General features: G+C 44.0%; 1 protein-coding gene across 10 annotated transcripts in view; it reads left to right on the plus strand.

The window, feature by feature from the left end:
- Positions 1 to 18,219, plus strand: part of ARHGAP40 (Rho GTPase activating protein 40) — a 78,003-nt gene extending 59,784 nt beyond the window's left edge. For 7 of the 10 annotated variants that reach the window (XM_048820360.2, XM_048820362.2, XM_048820361.2 and 4 more), the window contains 12 exons: positions 133 to 211; positions 1,362 to 1,522; positions 2,560 to 2,725; positions 3,086 to 3,177; positions 3,288 to 3,365; positions 3,644 to 3,803; positions 5,702 to 5,784; positions 6,927 to 7,133; positions 7,766 to 7,906; positions 9,504 to 9,664; positions 11,139 to 11,194; positions 14,541 to 18,219. In XM_048820360.2, the coding sequence (XP_048676317.1) occupies positions 133 to 211; positions 1,362 to 1,522; positions 2,560 to 2,725; positions 3,086 to 3,177; positions 3,288 to 3,365; positions 3,644 to 3,803; positions 5,702 to 5,784; positions 6,927 to 7,133; positions 7,766 to 7,906; positions 9,504 to 9,664; positions 11,139 to 11,194; positions 14,541 to 14,647 (1,491 nt within the window). In that variant the 3' untranslated portion in view covers positions 14,648 to 18,219. The remainder of the gene's footprint in view (positions 1 to 132; positions 212 to 1,361; positions 1,523 to 2,559; positions 2,726 to 3,085; positions 3,178 to 3,287; positions 3,366 to 3,643; positions 3,804 to 5,701; positions 5,785 to 6,926; positions 7,134 to 7,765; positions 7,907 to 9,503; positions 9,665 to 11,138; positions 11,195 to 14,540) is intronic. The other 3 variants (XM_048820359.2, XM_048820358.2, XM_048820364.2) reach the window with 3 other exon arrangements.
- Positions 18,220 to 21,590: the final 3,371 nt, after the last annotated feature.

The following is a 21,590-nucleotide window of genomic DNA, read 5'->3' on the forward strand; positions in this document are numbered from 1 at the left end:
GCATTGTTATAGCTCTTCAGTGGTAGAGAGCAAGATTATTTGGCATGTTACTTTTTGCCAAAACGAGGATGCCCCATGTTGGTCTCTGATCTGCTCTGCATGTGGCATATTGTGTTCCATCCTTTTTTCTAGGAGATGGTAGTGGAGATGGAGGAATCCGACAAGAATCGGTGTCAGCACAGTGTGGAGACTTCAAACTACGCTCAGAAACGTAAGGCGGTTTTACTGTATTGTAAATCTACAGTGTGTCATTGACGTTAAGGAAGGGAGTATGTTTTGGGAACAGAGCATCTATGATAAGCTCTTTTTCACAATATAAAAACACAAGCAAATATCCCTCTGCCTTCTTCGTTAGCAGCAGTGGAAAACTAAGAGCTGTACCTTCACCACTTCCATCAGAATCTCATCCCTTTATAAGGGATTAAAACATACACATGAGATATAATTCACTCTGCTGTTTAATTTCTCTCCTTTCACGTATGCAAAGGCCAAGGTTTAGAACTGTTCAAGTTTCGGGTTTTCCTAATTGATCCTTGGCTTAAAAGAAGTCAGGGAGTGCAGCACTTGTTTACACTTTGAATTAGTAACTGACTTTGGAGTCAACCTGACAAACACAATATTCAGATAATGTGCAACTGCGTACATGAATTGACCTTTGTTTATCATCTCCAACAGCAAGGAAATTCCTAGGTAGGGCTAAAAATCCAGGAGGGAAAGGCTTCTAATCTAAATTCTTAAACGGCTTTGCCTCCAGTATTAAAGGTTCTGAGAAGAGTGTTATCTTTATGTAACACACATCCTACGTGCTATGATATCTAGGTTCAATGCCATCTGGTAATGGCAGAGCATTGGCCTAGATTTTTTTAACCCAAACATTTCATCTATCATGGGTTTGCTAGACCTGTCCCAATGCAAAAATAGTGTTGTGTGGTGTTGGTTTTTTAGAGGATAAAGTTTATGGAGTAATATCACATTGTTACAGACCTGGGCAGTTGCTATGGATTGTGAAAATAAGTAGTTTGAGATTAACGCATGCTATCATACCAAAATCAATTGTGTGTCTTATGTTTAAGAAGTTGTCCATCTAGACATTCATTCATTTCAAGGTCGTCTTAGACATCTTGCGTGTCGCTGACCTGGTAGATCGTAGATACAATATGACTTTAAGCCAGTCTATCCTGTCGAACATGGACATAATACTGTGTGCTGACAAACCTTGCCCAGCTCAAATACCCACGGAAGTTGTTTGTTTATGGTGGCTCCACAAGTCTTGCACTTTAATACACATTCCTAGGTTAGTTTGCCCATGTGTCCCCTTTGCTTTCCAAACTTCCTCAACTAAGAGATTCTTTTATCCATAGCAGATTCAAGGGGACTCCAGGATTTTCCTTGCATGCTCGGAAGCCCTGGAAAAGAGGAGATATTCTGTACTGACATTGCCTACTCGGAGCAAGCAGCCATTTTGCTCAAGGGATCATTTGTACGGGAGTCTAGGAGGATAAAGGACGAGAGCGCCCTAACTGTAAGGGCTTTAAGGCACTTCTCCCCTCAGAACCTGTTGAACTCCCCTCTTATAGAGAGAAGCCTTGGGAACTTAGTTCACTTTGTGTTTTCAGGGTATTAAACAGGTTAGACTTCTGGGTAAGCATAGCAGAACTGTGTACGTGTGAATGGGGGAGTTCATGTGCTTGTAATGCAATGATAAATAAAAGGAACTGTGTTGTGGTAGAAGTCAGGAAAGGTGGTATCTCTGCATCAAATCTTAGCTGATGTAACACCTACAGTTCTGCATTGTTGGTGTCTGGACCACTTGCGTTTCCTCTTTTCACTGTACATTAGAGGAAGGATAATAACCAGACCCAAGGTACATGTTGGGGAATTTTGACTTGCATAGGAAAAGAGACTCTGTCAAAGCCGAATTAAGCTATTGGGGCCCCTTTCTAAGTGCTACAGTGGATTGGGATGGTCTTGTGTACTGAATTTGCCTGACGAAATTGGGATCCCAAATAAGACAGCAATCAAGGAAAAGCAATGCTGAAGGGAGCAAGCTCTTCCAGAGCGTAACAAATCTTATTTATTTAAAACACAATTTAAATAATGCTAAATGTATCAGCCTGTCTTATGTGCATCCACCCTGAAATTGTAATCTGATTTAAGTCCCATCCAAACCGGTGGTGGTGCATTTTGACACTGCAAGTAGCTGAGCTACTCGTTCCGCTACACTATTGAGAGCTCTGGATGCAAAGCAGGCTGCAGCATGAAACTTTACAGCTGCTAGGAAACCTTCAGTTTAGGACTCTGGGGCAACCCCAGAGAAAGTGATTGCAGTAGTGGAGACAAGAGGTGGTGAATGCCTGGATAAGAACTTCCCTGGAGGTGAAGCAGAAGTAGTGAGTGGTATTCCTGGGCAGTGGTTTGTGGCTGGTGAGAGGCAGATTTACAGCCATAAGAGCAGTGGAAGGAAGTGGTAGGGACACAAAGGAATTCAAGACACACAAGAAAATCAACAGAATTATCTGCATCAAACCTTACAAACTTTCTTCCATTCTTTCTCCCTAGCAGTTTAAGATCCCTAAGGGCAGGCTGGGAGTGACCCGGATAGGAGACTTATCTCCACAGGACATGAAGAAGATCCCCACATTGGCCCTGATTGAGCTGACGGCTCTCTGTGACATCCTGGGCTTGGAGTTAAAGAGGAACAAGGCAGCCAAACAAAAGGCAAAAGGTCAGTTCTATCTCAGTTCTTGTGATCAAAGCTGAACAATGGGTCTCGGTAACACTAGACTTCATTACAGACTCCCTTAGTCTAACCAACGTAAATCCAGACTAAAGACTATTGAGATATTGACACACTTGTACAGCTGTCACTTGAGATCAGAACATGGGTCCATGTTTCTCACGGCTGCTCTCTGTGATTCTCCCCTATTCCCTTGCTCTGCTAATTACCGTTGTAGCTTCTGTTCCTCTCTTTCCTCCAGCAACTTGGGTATTGATTAAGTGTAGTTCTTGGTTGCAATAGAAGAAATGCCCCTTTTGATTTATAACTGTAGTAAAGAATTACAATCTGTATTGTCCTTTAATGCAGAGAATCGACTCTTTGGAGTTCCACTCAGCACTTTGTTGGAAAATGACCAAAAACTCATCCCCAACACCAAGGTCCCGCTGATTCTCCAAGCAGTAAGTTATCTTTAGAGTTCACTTGCACGTGATAGCTCCTTGGTCTTGAACCATAAGCTGAAACGGCTGCCTTCAGATCTTTAGCTGAGAGCTTTCTGTTTCCCTTGTAGTTGCTGTCATGTTTGGAAAAGAAAGGGCTTGACACTGAAGGCATCCTGAGAGTTTCAGGGTCGCAGACCAGGATTAAGGTACAGTCATTTGGGTAACACTGTAAAGTATGGGACTACATGTCAAGTGATCATGTTGCATGAGCTTTATTTATGGTATCAGCCTTATTTAAAACAATCCCCACTCATCTTGCCAACACAATAGGGAGAACTCACTGCTGGGGAGCCTGCTAGTAGCCTACCTTGTGAGGCACTCTGCAGTGTGTGCCTTGTTGAGGGGTTGCCCTGTGCAAGATCCCCTGGTTGGATTCCCGTTCTGTTCGTTAGTGAAAGTGATGGGGTGTTTCCTCCCTATACAGAGCCTGGGGGAAAAGCTGGAAAGTGACTTCTATTCTGGTCTGTTCCGCTGGGATGAGGTCCGCCAGAACGATGTGTCTGGCTTACTGAAGAGGTTCATTCGAGAGCTGCCCACCCCTCTGTTGACAGCCGAGTATCTGCCGGCGTTCGCTGCTGTGCAAAGTGAGTCCTTTTCCAAGCAGCCTGGCCTTAGCAGCCTTGGTTTTTTTTCAAAGCTCTGTTGGTCGTGTGATCTCTTATTTGATATGTGCCACATAAGCGTTTGTGTTCTAGACAGATATGAACTAGGATCAGTCAAATACATATGGATGCTACACCCAGTGTGCTGAAAACACTAGATTCTTTCTTATTTCCAATAGTGTACAAAAGTTGTTTGCATGGCACTCAAGTATCCCAATAGTATTATTTATTACTGGTGTAACCGTAGCACCTAGGGGCCACAACTCCGATCAGCGGCCCTGTTGTACCAGTCACTGTACAAACACATGGTAAAAATTAGCCTCTAAGATAAGACTGATAAAGGATGGGAGGGAAAATAGAAGCACAGACAGAGGAAGTGACTTGTTCCAGTTCAGACAGTAGGTCAGCGGCAGAACCAGGAATAGACACCAGCTCTCCTGAATCCCAGTCCTTTGCCACCCCCTCCCCCACTCCATGGACCACAATGCGTCCTCCATAGCCTGCCCTAACACATGGATTGCTCACCTCTGGACAAGACACCCACCCTCCCATCCCCCCTCCTGGTTCTCAGCTAGAACATGGCTTTTGTCTCAAAACGTGTTGCTTCCATAAACACAGAAGAATGTGGCACCAGTTCACTTTTCAATCCATCTAGTGTCGTGTATTTTTCAAGTCTTGCAGGTGCTGTAGTGGAATATAAATGCATTATTAAATTAGTTAATTTTTATTAATGCTGTCTCCCAAAACTCACTCGTTCCCTAGTTTTCTGTACGTGTTGTCTCTCTGCCTCTGGAGAAAATACGGAGTAGCGGTTGGAGCACATTCTAGGAATCTGGTTTCTTGGGTGCTGCTAGTGGCTTTGCCACAGAGTTGCTATCTTAATTAAAGCAAATCACAACCTCAGTGCTTCTGTTGACCCATCTCTGAAACGGTTACAATCTATCTATTCACAGGGATGCTGCGAGCTCAGTTAATTCTGTAAAACACTCTCACGTTTCAGTAGTGCCTATCCTAGAATCGAAATAATGTACTGAGGTTCTTTGGAAAAATTTGCTTTCAGATTTAGGAACCTAATTGTCATTTTTCAAAAATGACTTACTCTCTGAAGTTTCTTGGAGAGTCAGTAGGCTTCAGGCTTCTAAGGGCTACTCTGCCTGGTGCTGCAGTCTGAACTTCGGGGGTGTGAACTGTAGAGTGCTTTAACTGTCCTTTTATAGACCCTACTATGGCTTTTAGCTCAGCCAGTTGGCTTTTAGCTCATGTGGTAGAGGCTCATGCTCTAAGCTCCAGAAGCCCTAGATTCGATCCCATCCGCTGCCGACTGCGGTCTGTTGGTGTTACACCTGCAGGTCTCGCTCATGGTTTGGACATTAACAATTTAAACATCTGTCACGTTTACAGAGTGTGCTGCAGGGGGAGGGATAGCTCACTGGTTTGAGCATTGGCCTGCTAAACCCAAGGTTGTGAGTTCAATCCTTGAGGGGGCCATTTAGGGATTGGGGCAAAAACTGGGGATTGGTCCTGCTTTGATCAGGGATTGGACTAGATGACCACCTGAGGTCCCTTCCAACCCTGATATTCTATGATTCTACTAAAGCAAACTAAATACGGGGCAAGTTAGAGGGTTCTACACTTCATACCCCCATAGTCGAGACTGCAGTACCTTGTAGACAAGCCCTAAATCACTTAAATGTTTTGGAAAGTTTTACCCCTGCGATTTTCCCATATTCGTGGTATGTGTTTCACAACAGGGAACCAGCATGTTCAGAACTCTGATTCCATGTGGGAGCCAGGTGGATTTAGAGTTTAACTAGACTCAGATTATTTTGCATGTATGCTGTTGCTGTTTGATGTGACATAGTACATTCTCCCTCCTGTAGATATCCCAGACCTGAAGCAGAGATTGCAAGCTCTCAACCTGCTTATCCTGATTCTGCCAGAGCCCAACAGAAACACCCTAAAGGTAATAACCATCTTCTACTGTATCAGTTGTGTGAGAGAATGTGAATCCTTCCAGAGAACCTATGTCTTAATACCTCATGTATTAAGAGATGTATAAGCAATCTGGACTTATTCTTTTGATCTCGCGTCAACTCCATTAATTTGTCTAGGGGTGGATGCCTGGAGCCAAACAAACTCCTGTGTGGGTTGAGTGGGATTGCCAAATTTATGAATGCAAATGCAGAAGCAGCAGGAGTCATGCCTTGTCAGGGTGCATCTCTTATGCCCATGTTTAAAAATCTGGCTCTTCCTATTAGAATATCCATTGACCAAAGTCTCCTTAGCTCTTGGATACCAAGATGCAGCTGATCTTTGTGATTTATATAATATCTGTTTAAAACATGGAGAAAAGTGCTGCAGAACTTTTAACTTTCTACCCCCTACGGATCAGACTGCACTAAAATCCCTTCCTCTCCTATGCAGCTAATTTTGAACAAGAGAATGTTGTTTCTGGGGCAGTTTTGTGGCAGTGCAGGACATTTGGCTTTTACTTCTGTTTTCTAGCAGTTTGGGGACCCAGGTGTCCTGGGTACTGCAGAAGCCATGTCCTTAATTCCCACAAGTATCTCCCAAGTCACCCGATACTGCCGCCTCCAGATGATCAAGTTGCTATATCTCCATAGTCCTGCAGAACTATTGTAACTTTAAAACTCGGGCTCAATTGGTCAAATGATCTAGTGTTCTTAGGTAGCTTGGGATGGCTTATGGTTTTGGGTAGAAACAGGAGACGCTTGTCTGTTTCATCAGAGTGAAGCTTTGAATTTTGAGGGGTCTTTGGAATCTGAAATTCAGAGTGAATTCCAAAGGATGCAGCCTTCCATGGGTCAGGAAAGAAGACCTTGTCTGCCTTGTTGTCTTTCCTGACTTATGGATTTGATGCCCCAAAAGCCACCACCACAGCTTGGTGTACAACCAATTGATGACTTCTTAGTGCTAGGACCTGACGACCAAGCCCACTTACACTTGTGATTTGCATTCAGGTCTCCAGAAATGAAAGGCTATTGACATTAACCAACTAAGCCACGCAGCACTTGCCCAAGCAGGTTTGCTGAATCTTACTGTTCACAGATGTCTTGAAAACACATGTCTTTCTCCCTCTTTCAGACTCTGCTGGAATTTCTCAGTAAAGTGGTTGCTAGGGAGAAAAAGAACAAAATGAATCTCTGGAATGTTTCCACAGTCATCGCTCCAAATCTCTTCATGCATAAAGGACTGGCGAATAAGATCCCAGAAGGGAAGGAGAAGCAGCTGGCAGAGGGGGCAGCCGATGTTGTGCGGATGATGATCCATTACCAAGACTTGCTTTGGACTGTAAGTCACATGGCTGTTTGTTGGGTGATAGCAACCTGTGCATTAACCAGCCCGGGACGTGACTCAGAAGAATGAGATAATCCTGGAGATCTTAAAGGAAACCGAGCTCTGTAGACAAAAGTTGTTTGGCTAAGCTCTGTTGCTGTCTTTGCTGTTCTTAAGGCACATAGGCAAAATATTATGCCTACGGAATGTTGTTTTTTAGGGGCTTTTCCCTATTTACAGTAGAAGTCTTTGAAAGTCTCTCTGATTTCTCTGCAGGTGACCTGGCCTGTGGAGATATGTATAAAGCCACCTGTTTAAAAAGAAACAAAGCCACCAAAAGTCCCCTAAAGAGCACCGGACATTGCAGAAGTAACTTTCTGCAGATGCTCTAGGAGGCATTCTTCTTCCTCAGCGTTGAAAGTGGGTGGGAATGTGCCACCCTGCACTCATCATGTTCTCCTTAACCCTATCAACCTTTCAATGCAGGGAAAACTTACACATGCTCCAGTGTAACTGTCAACGTATATTGAAGCCCAGTGCTTTCTGAGTATCTTTCTTTATAGAATAACTGTCTAGTCCTTGAATGTATCCATCCACACGCCCCTCTCCATTGGTTCTATTTATTGGTTTGTTTTTATTTCCCTTAGATCTCCTCTTTCCTGGTAGCTCAAGTGAGAAAACTGAATGAGAGCAGCAGCCGGAGGTACCAGTTCTACGATAAACGAATCAAAAACTTGCTACGGAAGATTCACATAGACAAGGACAAAGTGGAGAAGAACCAGGCAGAAGTAAGTAAGCTGAACCCTCTGAGGATGGGGTTGAATGAGGATTTCCCATTAAAGGTCCCCTCATGAGCAATGAGTGTATGCCAACGGGTTAAATTTCTCCTTAAACAACATTTAAAGAGAAACAGACAAAAACATTCTCTCACTGGCTTGCTGCAAAACACACCCAATTCCCCTTACTAAACTGCGCAAATGCTGTGGCCTAGATGCCATGGGCTCTCAGGCTTGTGTGTGAGGAGGGAAATCTGAAATGTTGGCGGTTGAATCTTGTCTTCTCAGCTGTACCAAGTGTAAACTTGACACAACTGAGGGTCTGGCCCTGTATGTTCACAATGGACATACTGGCTCATCTTACCGATACACACTGGCTTTTATTACAAGTGCCAGCTAGAAATTCTAGAAACCTAGAGATGAGGGCATCAGCCTTCAGGTACCTGTCAGTCTCTCCTGCCCTGCTTTTGTGCTTCCAAACACTTGTTCTGATCAGTAGGGTTGCATGACACCAGCGTTAATGAGTACAGGTGCGTGCAGTGGTGCTGGATATTAGTAAACAATAAGGCTTGTAGGAAGTGAGACAATACGAAGAATAATAGTGATTCACTGCACTTATTTCTGTACCAATTTCTTTCATATGGGTGGTGACAGACCCTTTCCAAACTCTATTTAAAACAGTTACTAAATGGGAGTGTGTGTCTGTCTCTCTTTTTTTTTTTAAGGGAAAATGTGCCAAAATTAGGAAGTGATGCACAGACTGGTATACTTGCAAATTTTGGCTTTTACTATTAAACAATTAGAAACCACAAATCAATTAAACAAAAGGGACAGGTCACCTCTCAAATCCCGCATTACAGAATGCATGTTATCACTGTTGAAAAGCTGCTACTTTCTAGAGTTGGCAACTATCCATCTGGTATGGAGCAAGCAGAGGTATAATTGAAGCAGGAAGAACTGTGTGCATTGGGACATCAATTATCAAACTTTTAAAGGGCTGTGCAGGGAATGGAAGTTCAGTTTTACGAACGATTTTGAGACTGACATTTTGGCTTTGTTCTGATTGGAACCAAAACTGAATTTTTTTTGAAATTCTCTTAACGAAAACAAAAAAAATCAAAATGTTTTGTTTGGAAAATGTTGCAATGGGGCATTTCAGTGCTTTCAGAACTCCTTTTCCATTTTTCTTCCAAAAATGAAATTCCGGCAAAATCAGCCCAATTTCACTAAGCTTTTCCATTTCAGTGGAACTGACTATTCTGACAGAAGATCGCTATGTCAAAGTTTCTATACCAGCTTTAACGCCCATGCCACTCAGGACCACCAGAGGGCACCCACACTTAATTCTGTTCGAAATTATATCCAAGACCAACAATTCTATCCTTGGCTACAATATTAAAACAAAAGTCAATCTCTTTAATCTTCACCGCTTTTAGACAGTTCTGTATTTTCACATCTCAGTCTGGTGTAAATCCCATCAATGGGCCATTGGATTTGTACTTGTACAATGATTTCCCATCTCTGTTTAGAAAACTGGCATCTTTCTTGTTCTAAATTGTCAGTGTCTTTCTTTTAAAACCATTTCTCTCCCCCGACCCTTTATTTTTAGCCTTCCAAGACCGTGAAAGTCCAGACATCTCTGTTACTGAAGGATTCACTGGAGGTTCACTTGAACAATGGAACCAAAGCTGCAGATGTCCTAAGGCAGTTTCAGAAACACCTCAGCCAGAACGGCTGGAGTATTGTCAACAAAGTCAGCCTCATCAAACGGTAAAAGGCTTTTTCTTGTGTTTCCATATGTTTCTCTTGCAGGGGTGGGAGGCTGGAGGGGGGAGAGAGGTTATATAGCAGGGGCGGGCAAACTTTTTGGCCTGAGGGTCACGTCGGGTTTCCAAAACTGTATGGAGGGCCGGTTAAGGGAGGCTGTGTCTCCCCGAACAGCCAGGCGTGGCCCGGCCCCCGCCTCCTATCCCTGCTTCTCGCCTCCTGACTGCTCCCCCGGGACTCCTGCCCCATCCACCGCTCCCTGCCGCCCCATCCAACCCCCCCACATTCCTGACTGCCCCTCCCCCCCCGGGACCTCTGCCCCATCCAACCCCCTGTTCCCCGCCCCCTGACCACCACCCTGAATTCCCCTGTCCTCTATCCAACCCGCCCACCCCCTTACCGCGCTGCCTGGAGCACTGGTGGCTGGCGACACTGTAGCCGCACCGTGCAGCACAGAGCACCGGGTCAGGCTGCGGCTCTGCAGCTGCGCTGCCCGGCTGCCCAGAGTGTTGCGCCGGCGGCGTGCTGAGGCTGCGGGGGAGGGGGACCAGCGCGGGAGGGGCTGGGGACTAGTTTGCCCCCCTCTGTTATATAGTGACTACGTTCAGTGGCTCCGTCTGGTTTGCTGTTTAAACCTTTTGAAGTGTGTTTGGGGGTGGGGGAGGAAACCCTAATCTCCCTTTTGATTTGTGACTGCGTCGTCATGTGGGCTTTTGGGGATGTGGAGCAGCTATTGGTTTGCTGCCCCCAGGTTGCTAGAGAGCAGGTGAACTGTAACAATACATGCAGGATCCTCTTGGGGGTGAGGAGTGGACGCCTTCCAGGGAGTGTGGGGAGCCCTTACTGGCTTCCATTTCAAAGATTGCAGTGAACCAGGAGAAGTGGTGTCAGCTTTCCTTAGAAGCCAAAATATCACCCTTTGTGTTAATCCAGACAGTTTCTTGTGTCTGGCAGTGTTTTCAGGAAGCACACACTGATGTATCTCTTGCACCACATCCCTAAGCAGAGCATGTCCAGGCTTAGGAGAGCAGGGGAGAAGGCAATCAAAGCTGTCACGTTAGACTGGAAAGCATTAGCACTAATATCCCAATGACCAGCTGCCATCCCTGCCAAAGGCTGCTGCAGGGTTCCTTACACCGACGAGTGCTGCTCAAATAGGCTGTCAGTCCAAGGTGGATGCTGCTGATAGACATTGATTTTGTGCCTTTTATTTTCTGTCTGAGAAGCTAGTCCTTTGCCAGCCCTTGTGGGTCTCATAGCAGTGAAGAAGTCTGCCTTGCTTCAGTCTTGATTCTTGGGTGAGCTTTTCAAGAGTTGCACTCCTAGAGCATGAGGGGAGTCTACTACCCTATGCCCTGTAGCTTCCCTTACCCCTACGGTCCTTAGAAACATGAACTGCTGAGTTGGATGCGATTGTTCCGGCCTGCCTTGTGCAAAGCCCAATTACAATGTTGTGTTTCTTCTTTGTCTCCTGCAGCAATGGTGCTGTCGAGTCAATGAACCTGCTCCTCTACGAAGTAGGCGGCAATATAAGTATGTGAGATTGGATGCTGAACTACTACAGATCTCTTCTTGGTGCTGGGGCGTTAATGGGAAATTAAGAAAGAGAGTCCGGCTGGGGGAGAGGGTTCTGATAAAGGTGGATCAAAACAGTTCTCCCCATGGGTGAAATTCACCCCAAGTACACAGGACCCATACGAGACCCTCTGCCACTTAAGCGGTTCAAAGAGTCCTCAAAGTGGTTGCCCAGGCAATCCAGATTGATATAGAGCGGAATCATTTAAAAAATGGGCCCAATAAGCAATGTTAAAGCCCAGACAGTCCAAAGTTGTGGTCAGCTCCCCTTGAGAACAGGGCCATTTGGAACAATGGGAGCTTGTGGGTGCTGAGCTCTTTGTAAAAGTAGTCCACTTGGCGTAGATGCCTACAGTAGAGATCTCTTGAAAATGTGACCCTAAAATAGTTACGCTTTCTAAAGAAACTCCTCTGAAATGCAGCAGAACAAGGTACATGTCTACTACTTTTCACGGTGATACAAAGGCTTTTCTGGCACTAGTTCTGAATGACCTGCAGAACTTGCTTGTGGCTTTAACCCTGAGTTACACAGATATCCAGAGCAATGCCATCCCATCCTTTGCCATCCTCCAATTCACATACTGGTTTTCTAACCAAACCCAACTTTATTCTTGTAAGTCAGTCTCCATTGTACAGCTCGTCCTGTTTAAAGACCGAGTCTGCAGCATTAGTAAAATGAGCCTGTACCATAATATGATGTACAGTATCATGTATTAAATATTCAAGGAGAAGGCTAATGCTGCTGGAAGGCTTGCTCACTAATGAACTAGTAATAACCTGTTTGGGTTGTCTTTCCCTCATAGCAGCTGTCTCAACAAGTTCAAGGTTCTAGTTCAGGGGTGGGCAAACTACGGCCCACGGGCCAGATCTGGCCCGTCAGGGCTTTGGATGCGGCCCGCAGGATTGCCACCTCCGTGGTGCTGCAGGCCCTGTGCCACTCCTGGAAGCTGACAGCACCACATCCCTGTGGCCCTTCGCGGGGAGTGGGGTAGAGGGCTCCATGTGCTGCCCTCACCTGTGGGTACCTCCCCCCGCAGCTCCCGTTGGCTGGGAACAGGTAACTGTGGCCAATGGGAGCTTCGGGGGAAGTACCCACAGGCGAGGGCAAAGCGTGGAGCCCTCTGCCCCCCTCCCCCAGGGGCCGCAAGGACGAGGTGTTGGCCGCTTCCAGGAGCAGCGCGAGGACAGGCAGGCAGGGAGCCTGTTCTGGGCCCGGTGCATGCCGCTGCCACCCTGGAGCCGCTCCAGATAAGCGGCACCGGACTGGAGCCTACACTCCAGCCTCCTGTGGCACCCCGCACCCCTCCTGCACCCCGAACCCCTGCCCTGAGCCCCCTGCCACACCCTGCTCCCGTCCTGCACCCTGAACCCCTGCCTTAAGCCCCCAACCCCTTGCCCTGAGCTCCCTCCCGCACTCTGCACCCCCTGCCCCAGCCCTGTATTCATGGCCCTGCATGCAATTTCCCCACCCAGATGTGGCCCTCGGGCCAAAAAGTTTGCCCACCACTGTTCTAGTTGGTCACTGCTTGTCTTGTGAGGACTGATAAGGTTTGGTATGGTATTAGGAATCTTTAAAGATTGGTCTCTTCTAATGAGTACAGAGGACATGGAAGTTGGGCAACGTGGACTAAGCATGAAGATGGAGTTTCTGTAATGCCCATCTATAATGGGTTACAGGATTGTCAGGAGAATAACTCGATCTAGCAGCAGAGGTCTGCCTTTAATGCGTCTCCATTATAATATCAACAGAAGACAAAGGACTTTGCCTGCTTGATAGAAACAACTAAATTCTTTCTACCAGATCCAAAGGCTGCGAGTGATTTGTATGAAGACCAAAGCTAGGAATGAGGGTGGTAGGCTGATTCTCTGTAATGACTTAAATTGGCAACAAGAGTGCATCTGTTCAGGAATCTTTACCAAGTCATATGCTGGAGGATGGCCCAGTAAATGTCATTTATTCCAAGGGACACTGTCAACTTACTCCAGAACTTAAAAACAAACACACACAACACTGTGGAAAATTTTTCATGATCTAGAATGAACTTAATTTATTTTGTTAGCTGCCAGCTCTTTATTAAAAATACACAGAACTGTTGGCAAGACAAATTATTGTCACGTGTAAGTATTAGAGGGTGAGGTATCTAACCACATGCCTCTCTTTAAGCTCATGATGTTGACTTTAATGAGAAATACTCACATGCTTAACGTTAGACACATGCTTATTACCTTGCTGAGTCAGGGCCATACTTCCATAGTTAATATAGTCAGTAAATTGCTGCATTACTCTTAATGCTTCTATTCTGGTCTGCCATTTCTATACGCGGCAAAACTGTGTAAGGAAAGTAAAAGGTAATCTGATCTCTGGTTGATTTAAAAAAGGATATATGTTGATTTCTGAAAGGTTGCATTGGCATATGATTAACGCAAAGACTCACTAGTGCATGAGAACTAGAAAGTGAAATTGTCTAGAAACACATGTGAGAATTACAAATCTGGCTTTTAATTGACCATTATGATATGAAAAAAATGAAATAAAAAGCATAGATTGTGAAAACTAAATTAAATAATACAAATTCTGTCATCTTTATAAGCTAAGGTAGCATTAGTAACACAGGTGAGGAAACTTCATTATTTAAAAAATGTTTTTAAAGGGAAGATCAGGTTGTAACCCATTTCTGTGCTTAAACTTCTCCAAAACCACTGCCTGCACACTCCGGCTATCTCTAAACTCAGAGTTGTACTGCTTTAAATACACCAGTATAATTAGTGGAACAACTCCTCTAGTGGGAGTGCAGTAATTTTGATTTCACTTACTCCTGTATGGGAAAGGGAATAACTATATCTCTTTTATACCAGTATAACTGTTCACACTAGGACTTATACCAGTACAGTTATTTCAGTAAAAGAAATCAGTCCCATAACCAAATTGTTATACCAGTAAAACTTTCTAATGCAGACTAGGCCTCGGATCAGATTCCAGCAATGCACAAACAAGTGATAGAACTTCATACATGCAAAACCCATCACCAGCACTGAGGTGGAATTGTCTCTCTCATATCTGCAAGCATGAATGGTCCTGAAGTGCACGGGTAAAAAGTTCACAAATGAAAATCCGTTCTTAAAACTTGATCTGTGATGAGTCCACTTCTAAAAACAAGGACAGCTATTACCGATTTATGGAACTTGTTTGCTCTAAATACCTATACATATATATTTGAATAGCGTTACACACAGGAAAAAGTAATAGCTATGGGACTGAGGGTGCAAAATACTTCTCTTTAAAATTTGTGTTTTTATCCAACAGGTGAACATTGCCTGGACCCAGATACATATCTCTTAGACTTGTACCAGATCAACCCCCATGCTGAATGGATTATAAAGCAAAATCCGTCCTTTCCACGGATGCTCTAGGAAAACATGAGTGAAAACAGACTTTTGTTTCAAGATTCTGGGTGGGAGCCGAAGGCTAGAACTTTTCTTAATGCGTTTGACATCCCAGAATGGAGGAAGGTTGTTACTTTGGAGGGAAATAAGCAGTGTTGGTTTGGAATGTTTTTTACTATTTTAGTTACAGCAGGCTGAAAAAAGAGAGCACTTGAGAGTTGGTAACGAACGGAAGTCAACATTAGGTCACAGAATCCAGAGGGTGTGAATATTCTTAGTAAAGCACCTGCAAGCAGAGCTGCAAAGAAAGTGGAGGAGAGACCTGTCCTGGAGGAAGAACCTGGTAGAATGTCTCTTAATCCTTTTGGGTTTGCATTGTTCTTTATTTTGACCATGTCCTCATTTTGGAGGAGAGAGATGGTCAAATCAACTAGCACTATCAACCATCTAGTCTCCTTGTGTTGAATGTGTTAAGTTTCATGGACTTTTCAGTGAGCGTCACATGTACAGTGCTGGGAGAACTAGACTCGTTTCTCCCCCTCACCCCCCCACTCCTCAAGTCTTACGGTTTCTCTGAAAAGTGTTAGGATGCTTTTGGTTTTGTTTGTGGAGGGATGTAATGGATGCCCAGAGTGGCCAGATGTAAGGAGAGACTTGCATTCTTCATGTAACATCTACAGTTAAAGCTGCTCACAAGAAGAATTAATTGTTTCTGGAAAAACGTGGACTTGGTATCAGCTCTTCTCAGAGGGACCAACTGATAGAGGAGACATGCCAAGGTGCTTGCCTGTCCCTGCACATGTCCTTTTGGTAATGCACAGTGGAAATCGTAATAGATACACGCAGGATGTGAAGTGCTCCAATACTGAAAGGAAGACCAGCATCTAGTTTTGCTGCTTGATCATCTTTGTGAAACCTCAAGGGTAAAAGGTGGCAGAGGAGAGATTCTGGAACTGTGTTTGAGGATTTTTTTTATTGTATTTCAAAGAACTTTTGTCCTGATCTAGGAGCCAAACTGGGCTTGGTTTGAGTGTGGTAGATGACATGTTAAAGCCTGCAACATCAACATTAATGTGAGGTGTAGTCTGACCTGGCCACAGCTCCATGCAGCTTCTCATAGTCCTTGCCAGGGTAAAGGTAATCTAAGTGAGGTGTGGAGATCATCTTTGACTACAAACTCCCTCAGGCAACTGTGGGCACTGAATCAGGCTCTCTTATACTGGCTGCAACCTTCCATGACTCTGGCGTGTGCATGCTGTGGGTTTGGGGAGAGCCCAGAACTGTTACGGCCTGTCTGGTAGCGTAAACATCTGTGTACTGGCTTCCTTAAGATTGGAACTGGAATGCAGCTCTGGAAGAATATCTCAGAAGTGTCACTGTCCTTACAGTGGTGCTGAAATCCCTAAAGAATGAGGGAGCCCACTATACACAATGATAGAATGTGGAATGTGCAGCAAATCTATCCACCTAACTCTACCCCCAGCAGGCAATATAATGTATTCTAAACATTCATGTGGCACAAACATGGCTGTCCTTCAAGTGTACTTCAGAAAGTCGTCTTTGGCCCATCCTTATCCACCCTGGAGACGATCTCAGTATTATTTCTTCAACTAATTGAATTGTTTCCAATGCCATCTGAACTGATCCTCTTTACTATTTTCTCAGGCTGATATTTAGCTGTTGCTCTTCCCTGTCTTGGAATCATAAAATTTCTTATAAGAGCACTTCAGATATAGATTTCTTTTCCTTTTTCCATCCCAGTTAAATTCTTTTGAGAGGATTAAGATGCTTGAGAAACAGCTGAGCCATATTCTGTTTAATTTTTTAGTTCTGATGTCGTTTCTGTATTTACGCTGCTGACTTTAAAATGTTGTCTGTATGAGAATGTCTGTTGTTGTTTGTTTTTTAGATTAAAGCTATGATGTGCAGATGCACAGATTTGAGGGATCATTACTTTCATTTCTTCCACTCTCCTGATCCTCTTTTAAAGAACCTAAAAAACAATCTGAAATTGTAAGTGAAGCTTTTCAAAAGTGGCTAACGACTATGGTGCCTCAGTGTGTGTGTGTGGGGGGGGGAATTACTTAAATTACCTTAGGGGGGCCTGGTTATCAGAGGATGGATGCTTCACAACTCCTGCAAATCAGGCTGCTCTTAGTTTGGGCCGTTAAAACCCAAGGGCCGCAAATTACTGGTCACTTCCAAAAATCTTGGCCAAAGTGATTGTTATGAACATTAGCAAAAGAACAAAAACACAGCCGAGATTTACAAAACATGAATACAATATTCTAAAGTAATAGCTGCTGCTGCATGGTGGCACGTTTTTGGATACCAGGGTACCATCTCATGAATGATGTGGGAGTTAGAAGTATATAGATGAGCCTATTCACGCCCTCCTACTAAAGGTGTTCGTACTGTAAGATGCACTCCTGATAGTTCTAAATCACGGGGCTTTCTTTTTTTTCTCCACCCATGGGCTACTATCCTAGGTGTCTTTGTTTATATATTCAATTTTTTTCAGTGTAAAACTTGTCTAGCGACATTTCAGAAGTCATTACAATATATCTCCAATCAGGAACTGGAGCAGAGCATTCCTACCAGATACAAACAAATGACCGCCCTCCCTCCCAAGCAGATAAGCAGCTGACATTGCATTTCCCTCTTCTCCCAATCTCAGCCCAGTTGTTCAGAGAGATGGCAAGATATGAACGCTTCAGAATGTTGGGAAATGCCGATCAATTGGTTGCTGGAGGTAATGTTTTAGAGCTCTCAGGAGGAGGGATACTCTACATCTAGGGCTAAATTTTTTTCAAAGTTTTCAAATATGTATACAAAACGCATGCCTCATTTGCATGCACAGTTAATTTAACTGAACATTCAAATGCTCCTCATCCATTTGCAGGTACAACTGTCTGGCTTGTGCATGCAAATTATAGATGTTTTGTGCATGTTTTTGAAAATCTGACATGTAAATGGCAAGTATAATTGTGTGCTTTGAAACAATAGAGGTTCTTTATACGTGAAAACACAAAGGGCATTGGCCAATGTAGTGGTGAATGAGATGTACTTGTTTTTTAAAAAATATATATATATATATATAGTTCAAGGTACAAAGACGGACAACAGCAGCAGCAGGTGACTCTGCTTGCTTTGGTATGAGGAATATTTTATAGTGCTATAATAACTGTGCATTCTGAGTGGCTACAAGGGCTAGAGAGTGGGGACAAAGGAAAATGCTACTCCGTCACTTCTATAAAACAAGTCATCTCTTTGTTTGTTTGGTTTGCTGAGAAACTCACCATGTGAAATAAGTGCTGTGAAAAAAGGTTGGGGGAATGTCTCATGAGGCAAATAGGCTAGGAATATAAAACTGTATTCAAACTGTATTTCAAACTCCTCCTCTCTGTCTATAGAATTGATGTTCTTTTGTATTTTCAGTTTCCTAGTTTTGTAAAAAAGACCAAGTCAGGTGAGGCTAGAACAATGTCACCACAATGTAAAAGTTTTGTTTTGAATGTTAGCTTTTATTAACTTTTTACAATATTTTTAATGCTGTATTTAAAATCCATTTAATCAATAAAGCAACAAAAGAATCATAAGATGTTAGATAAATGGCTTTCTTATGTCCCATGTTCCAGTGGCAGGGTATGAAATCCGCACTTAGGATGGGATAGCAACTATGACCTTGACTGGACAAAAATACATTCATGCAACTATGTTTGTCTACTGGAGATACTAGCCCTATATTCTGATCTAAGTTACATGCTGGATTTATTAACTTCATTTGAAGACAGTGGCCCAAATTCAGTCTTGGCAGGATACAGTGAGTAAAACTTTGTGCATTAATATTTGCAGGATTAGACTATATAAACGGACAGATCCTTGTTCTATTGATGGTAATGGCAAAACTCCTATAGATGGGGCCAAGATTTGGTCAATCAGAGACACTCGAGTCAAAATATCAACAATAAATTTTTACAGGTCTTGAGGTGAAATGATCAATATTACAATAAAACGTATTGACTGTAAGTCTTAGTACTCAATGGCAAAAAGACCAGTCAAATGAACTACAAGATGACCTTTTTTGAAAGTAACTTTTGACTTTCCCCATGTCTTTAGTTCCAGACATTGGCAAGATATACACATAGCTTACGAACTTGTCTCTGTGTTCCTTGTGGTATGGGACCTGATTCAAACTCTCTGTAGACATTACTGCCTCACGTCAGATGAGGTGCCCTTCAGAGCTATTCTTAGGAAGTGACGAGGTCTGTAACAGAGCAAGCTGGCCATTTAAAGGTAAGTTTCTACCAGCGCACTTGTAGGGCCTCAGCCCTTTTAAAACTTGGATGGGTTGTATGACTGAGAAGGGAATCGTGTGATGTCATGACTTCCGCTAAATAAGAGGGAGACAGGATGGGCAAGATGTGCCTGGCAGCAGGGGTGTTGGAACAGTTTTTATGCGGGTGCTGAAAGCCATTGAACAAAACTTTAAACCCTATGATGGAACAATTTATGATGGAAACAATTTAAAGCCAGGGGTGCTGTTGCACCCGCAGCACTCCAAGTTCCAGCACCCCTGCTGGGAGCATTTCCACAGTTGGACCTGGGAAGGGAAGAACTGAAGGGAACAGTTGCAGCTGTCCCAGAAAGCACTAAGAGGGGACTGAAGGAACAAAGAAGAGCATGCAGGGAAGCCTTGAGGAAACAACCAAAGGGCTGGGAAAGGAAGCACTCAAGGAAGGGGTGGTGTTTGGGCTAGAAAGCTAGTAGGGAGGCCTGGAGCTGTCTATGGGTCTCCATTGCAGGCCTCTGGAAGACTCCCTGAGATAATACATGGTTGTTGGGTTTTTTTATGGGGGCCAAGGAGGAGTGTGCCCTGGATTGAGATGTAAAGAGCTCTTGTTCTGGTGAAGATTTGGGGTGGGTGGAGGACGGTCTGGCCTTGGACAGATGGACCAGTATGGGGATGACACCTGCTCTGTGCTACTGCTCTTCAGTTAGGGGGTCCCAGGCCAGGACTGTGGAAGAAGGGGGAGGAGCTCCCCAACACCCAGTCCCTGCAGCCATGGAGAAGAACTTTTCCCAGGAATGGGCAAGAACTGGTGTTAACCCCTATCTTCAGGAGAAAGGGACTCAACCCAGGAGGGTGAGGGATGGTCTGCTTTTGTTCAACTCATTTTCTTTGGGAGGGGATCCTTTTCATTTGGGCAGAGGGTTAAAGCACCCAAAGCATCCTACCAGCTGGAGGGAGACTCTGGGCCACAAGGGGAAACTGAGGTATGGCATACCTGATGAGGTTCCAGGTAGGATCTTGTAACAAGGAAGGAAACCACACTGCTGATTGCTTCATTCCTGAGCCGTATTGTCCTGTAATGTCTCTATGGCTTCGGAAATGAACACTTCAGCCTTCAACAGCTTCCCTTCTCCTCTAAGGCCAAAGGGAACCAGCTGGGTTGGGAATGATCCGCGCGCGTGTGTGTGTGTTCGTTCACAACTCCTAGTTCCTACCTCTGCCACTTGGTCACCTGTCCACTGTGCTAAGCTGTGGCTGCTCTGTCTCCAATGTTTCCGGACAACGAGAAGCATAGCCAGAGGCTTTAGGTTCTTGATGGACATCCTGACCTAACCAGGAAGAGGCCACAGGCCCTAGAAAGGCAATACATGTTCATTCACCTACATCTCAACTTCCAGCTAAAGACAAAACCCCTCTATCCTTCTGCCCCCCACCCTCCATTGGGTCATGTCTATGGTTACGCATGGTTCAGAGTAGTCCAGCTATTGGTTAACGGCTAATAACCAACTATTAACTAAGATTAAGGGAAGCTAAGGGTTTCACATGTTTTCTGTGGAATGAAATTATGATTTAGTTGCTGTTTTATTGCTCGGTGCTGCAATTGCCTATTTGGGTGGTGAAATTTGGCACAAGCCCAAAGCTGTGCTTTATATAAAAAGCAATAGCAGTGGGCACAGGATTATCACTCTAGATGCAGGATTCCCTAAGTGATTCTTAGATGAATGGGAGGAAAAAACAGCCCAAGTGGTTCGAGGCTGCTTTTCTCTTTTTAGTATTTCAGAGGGATTATCTGAGGAAAACACCAGTTTATCAAACTCAGTCCACCCATTCATCTTCCACATTATCAAAGTGCTAATCTCTCTCATTCCCAAGGGCATTTTTTTGATTGATCATTACATGGCCACCTTGTCTGCTCTGAATAGAAGCCCGGTATTTATTTTGTATACTCTTCACAGTGAGACGTGAGGTGATAATTGGAAATAGCATGCAAGAGCTTAGCAAAATGTTGGTTAAACAGATTTATGTGAATAAAGTGGAACTGACTTAAATGTCACCTATTTAAAAAACATTTGCCCCTGGACAAAATCTGTGTAGAAATACAATGAAGTCTTGAACAAGAATGAGCTCAGTGGCTGAATGAAACTTTAGCACGGTGAGATGAATGCCAAAGAAAAACAACCAGATAACAGAACAGTTCTGCTAAATAAACACATTTGCTAAAGCAACATGAATAATTTGTAGCAAATAACTTATCTATCACATTTTAGATGCTTTTTTCCCTTTGGTACTTGTCTGTGAGGAGTTTGACTTCCTCCCCATACATTTATTCACTAAAAATGCCATAATTTCTACAAATTCCTGCCAGTAGGTCATGATTTTCAGGAGAACTGTAAGCTTTAAAAAAAATCTGTTTGGTTTGGGATACATTTTTGTGTTTTAATTGGTGGTGGTGGTGACAGGCTGGTTAAAACTGGAGGTTTCCAGGACAAACACACATGGTTATGAATTGAAAGTTCTTTTTGCAGATATTCTCAAGCAGCCTCTGAGGTGTGGGGCAGGGGAATGCCATACAAATGAAAGGAACCCGCAAACCTAATTTGGGAACATTGTTAAATGTGAGGTGACACTTTGTATGTTAAGACCGGATTCATGAAGCATGAATTCCAGTGTTTGTCT

This window comes from Caretta caretta, chromosome 13 (genome assembly GCF_965140235.1).
Source record: "Caretta caretta isolate rCarCar2 chromosome 13, rCarCar1.hap1, whole genome shotgun sequence".
NCBI lineage: Eukaryota > Metazoa > Chordata > Testudines > Cheloniidae > Caretta > Caretta caretta.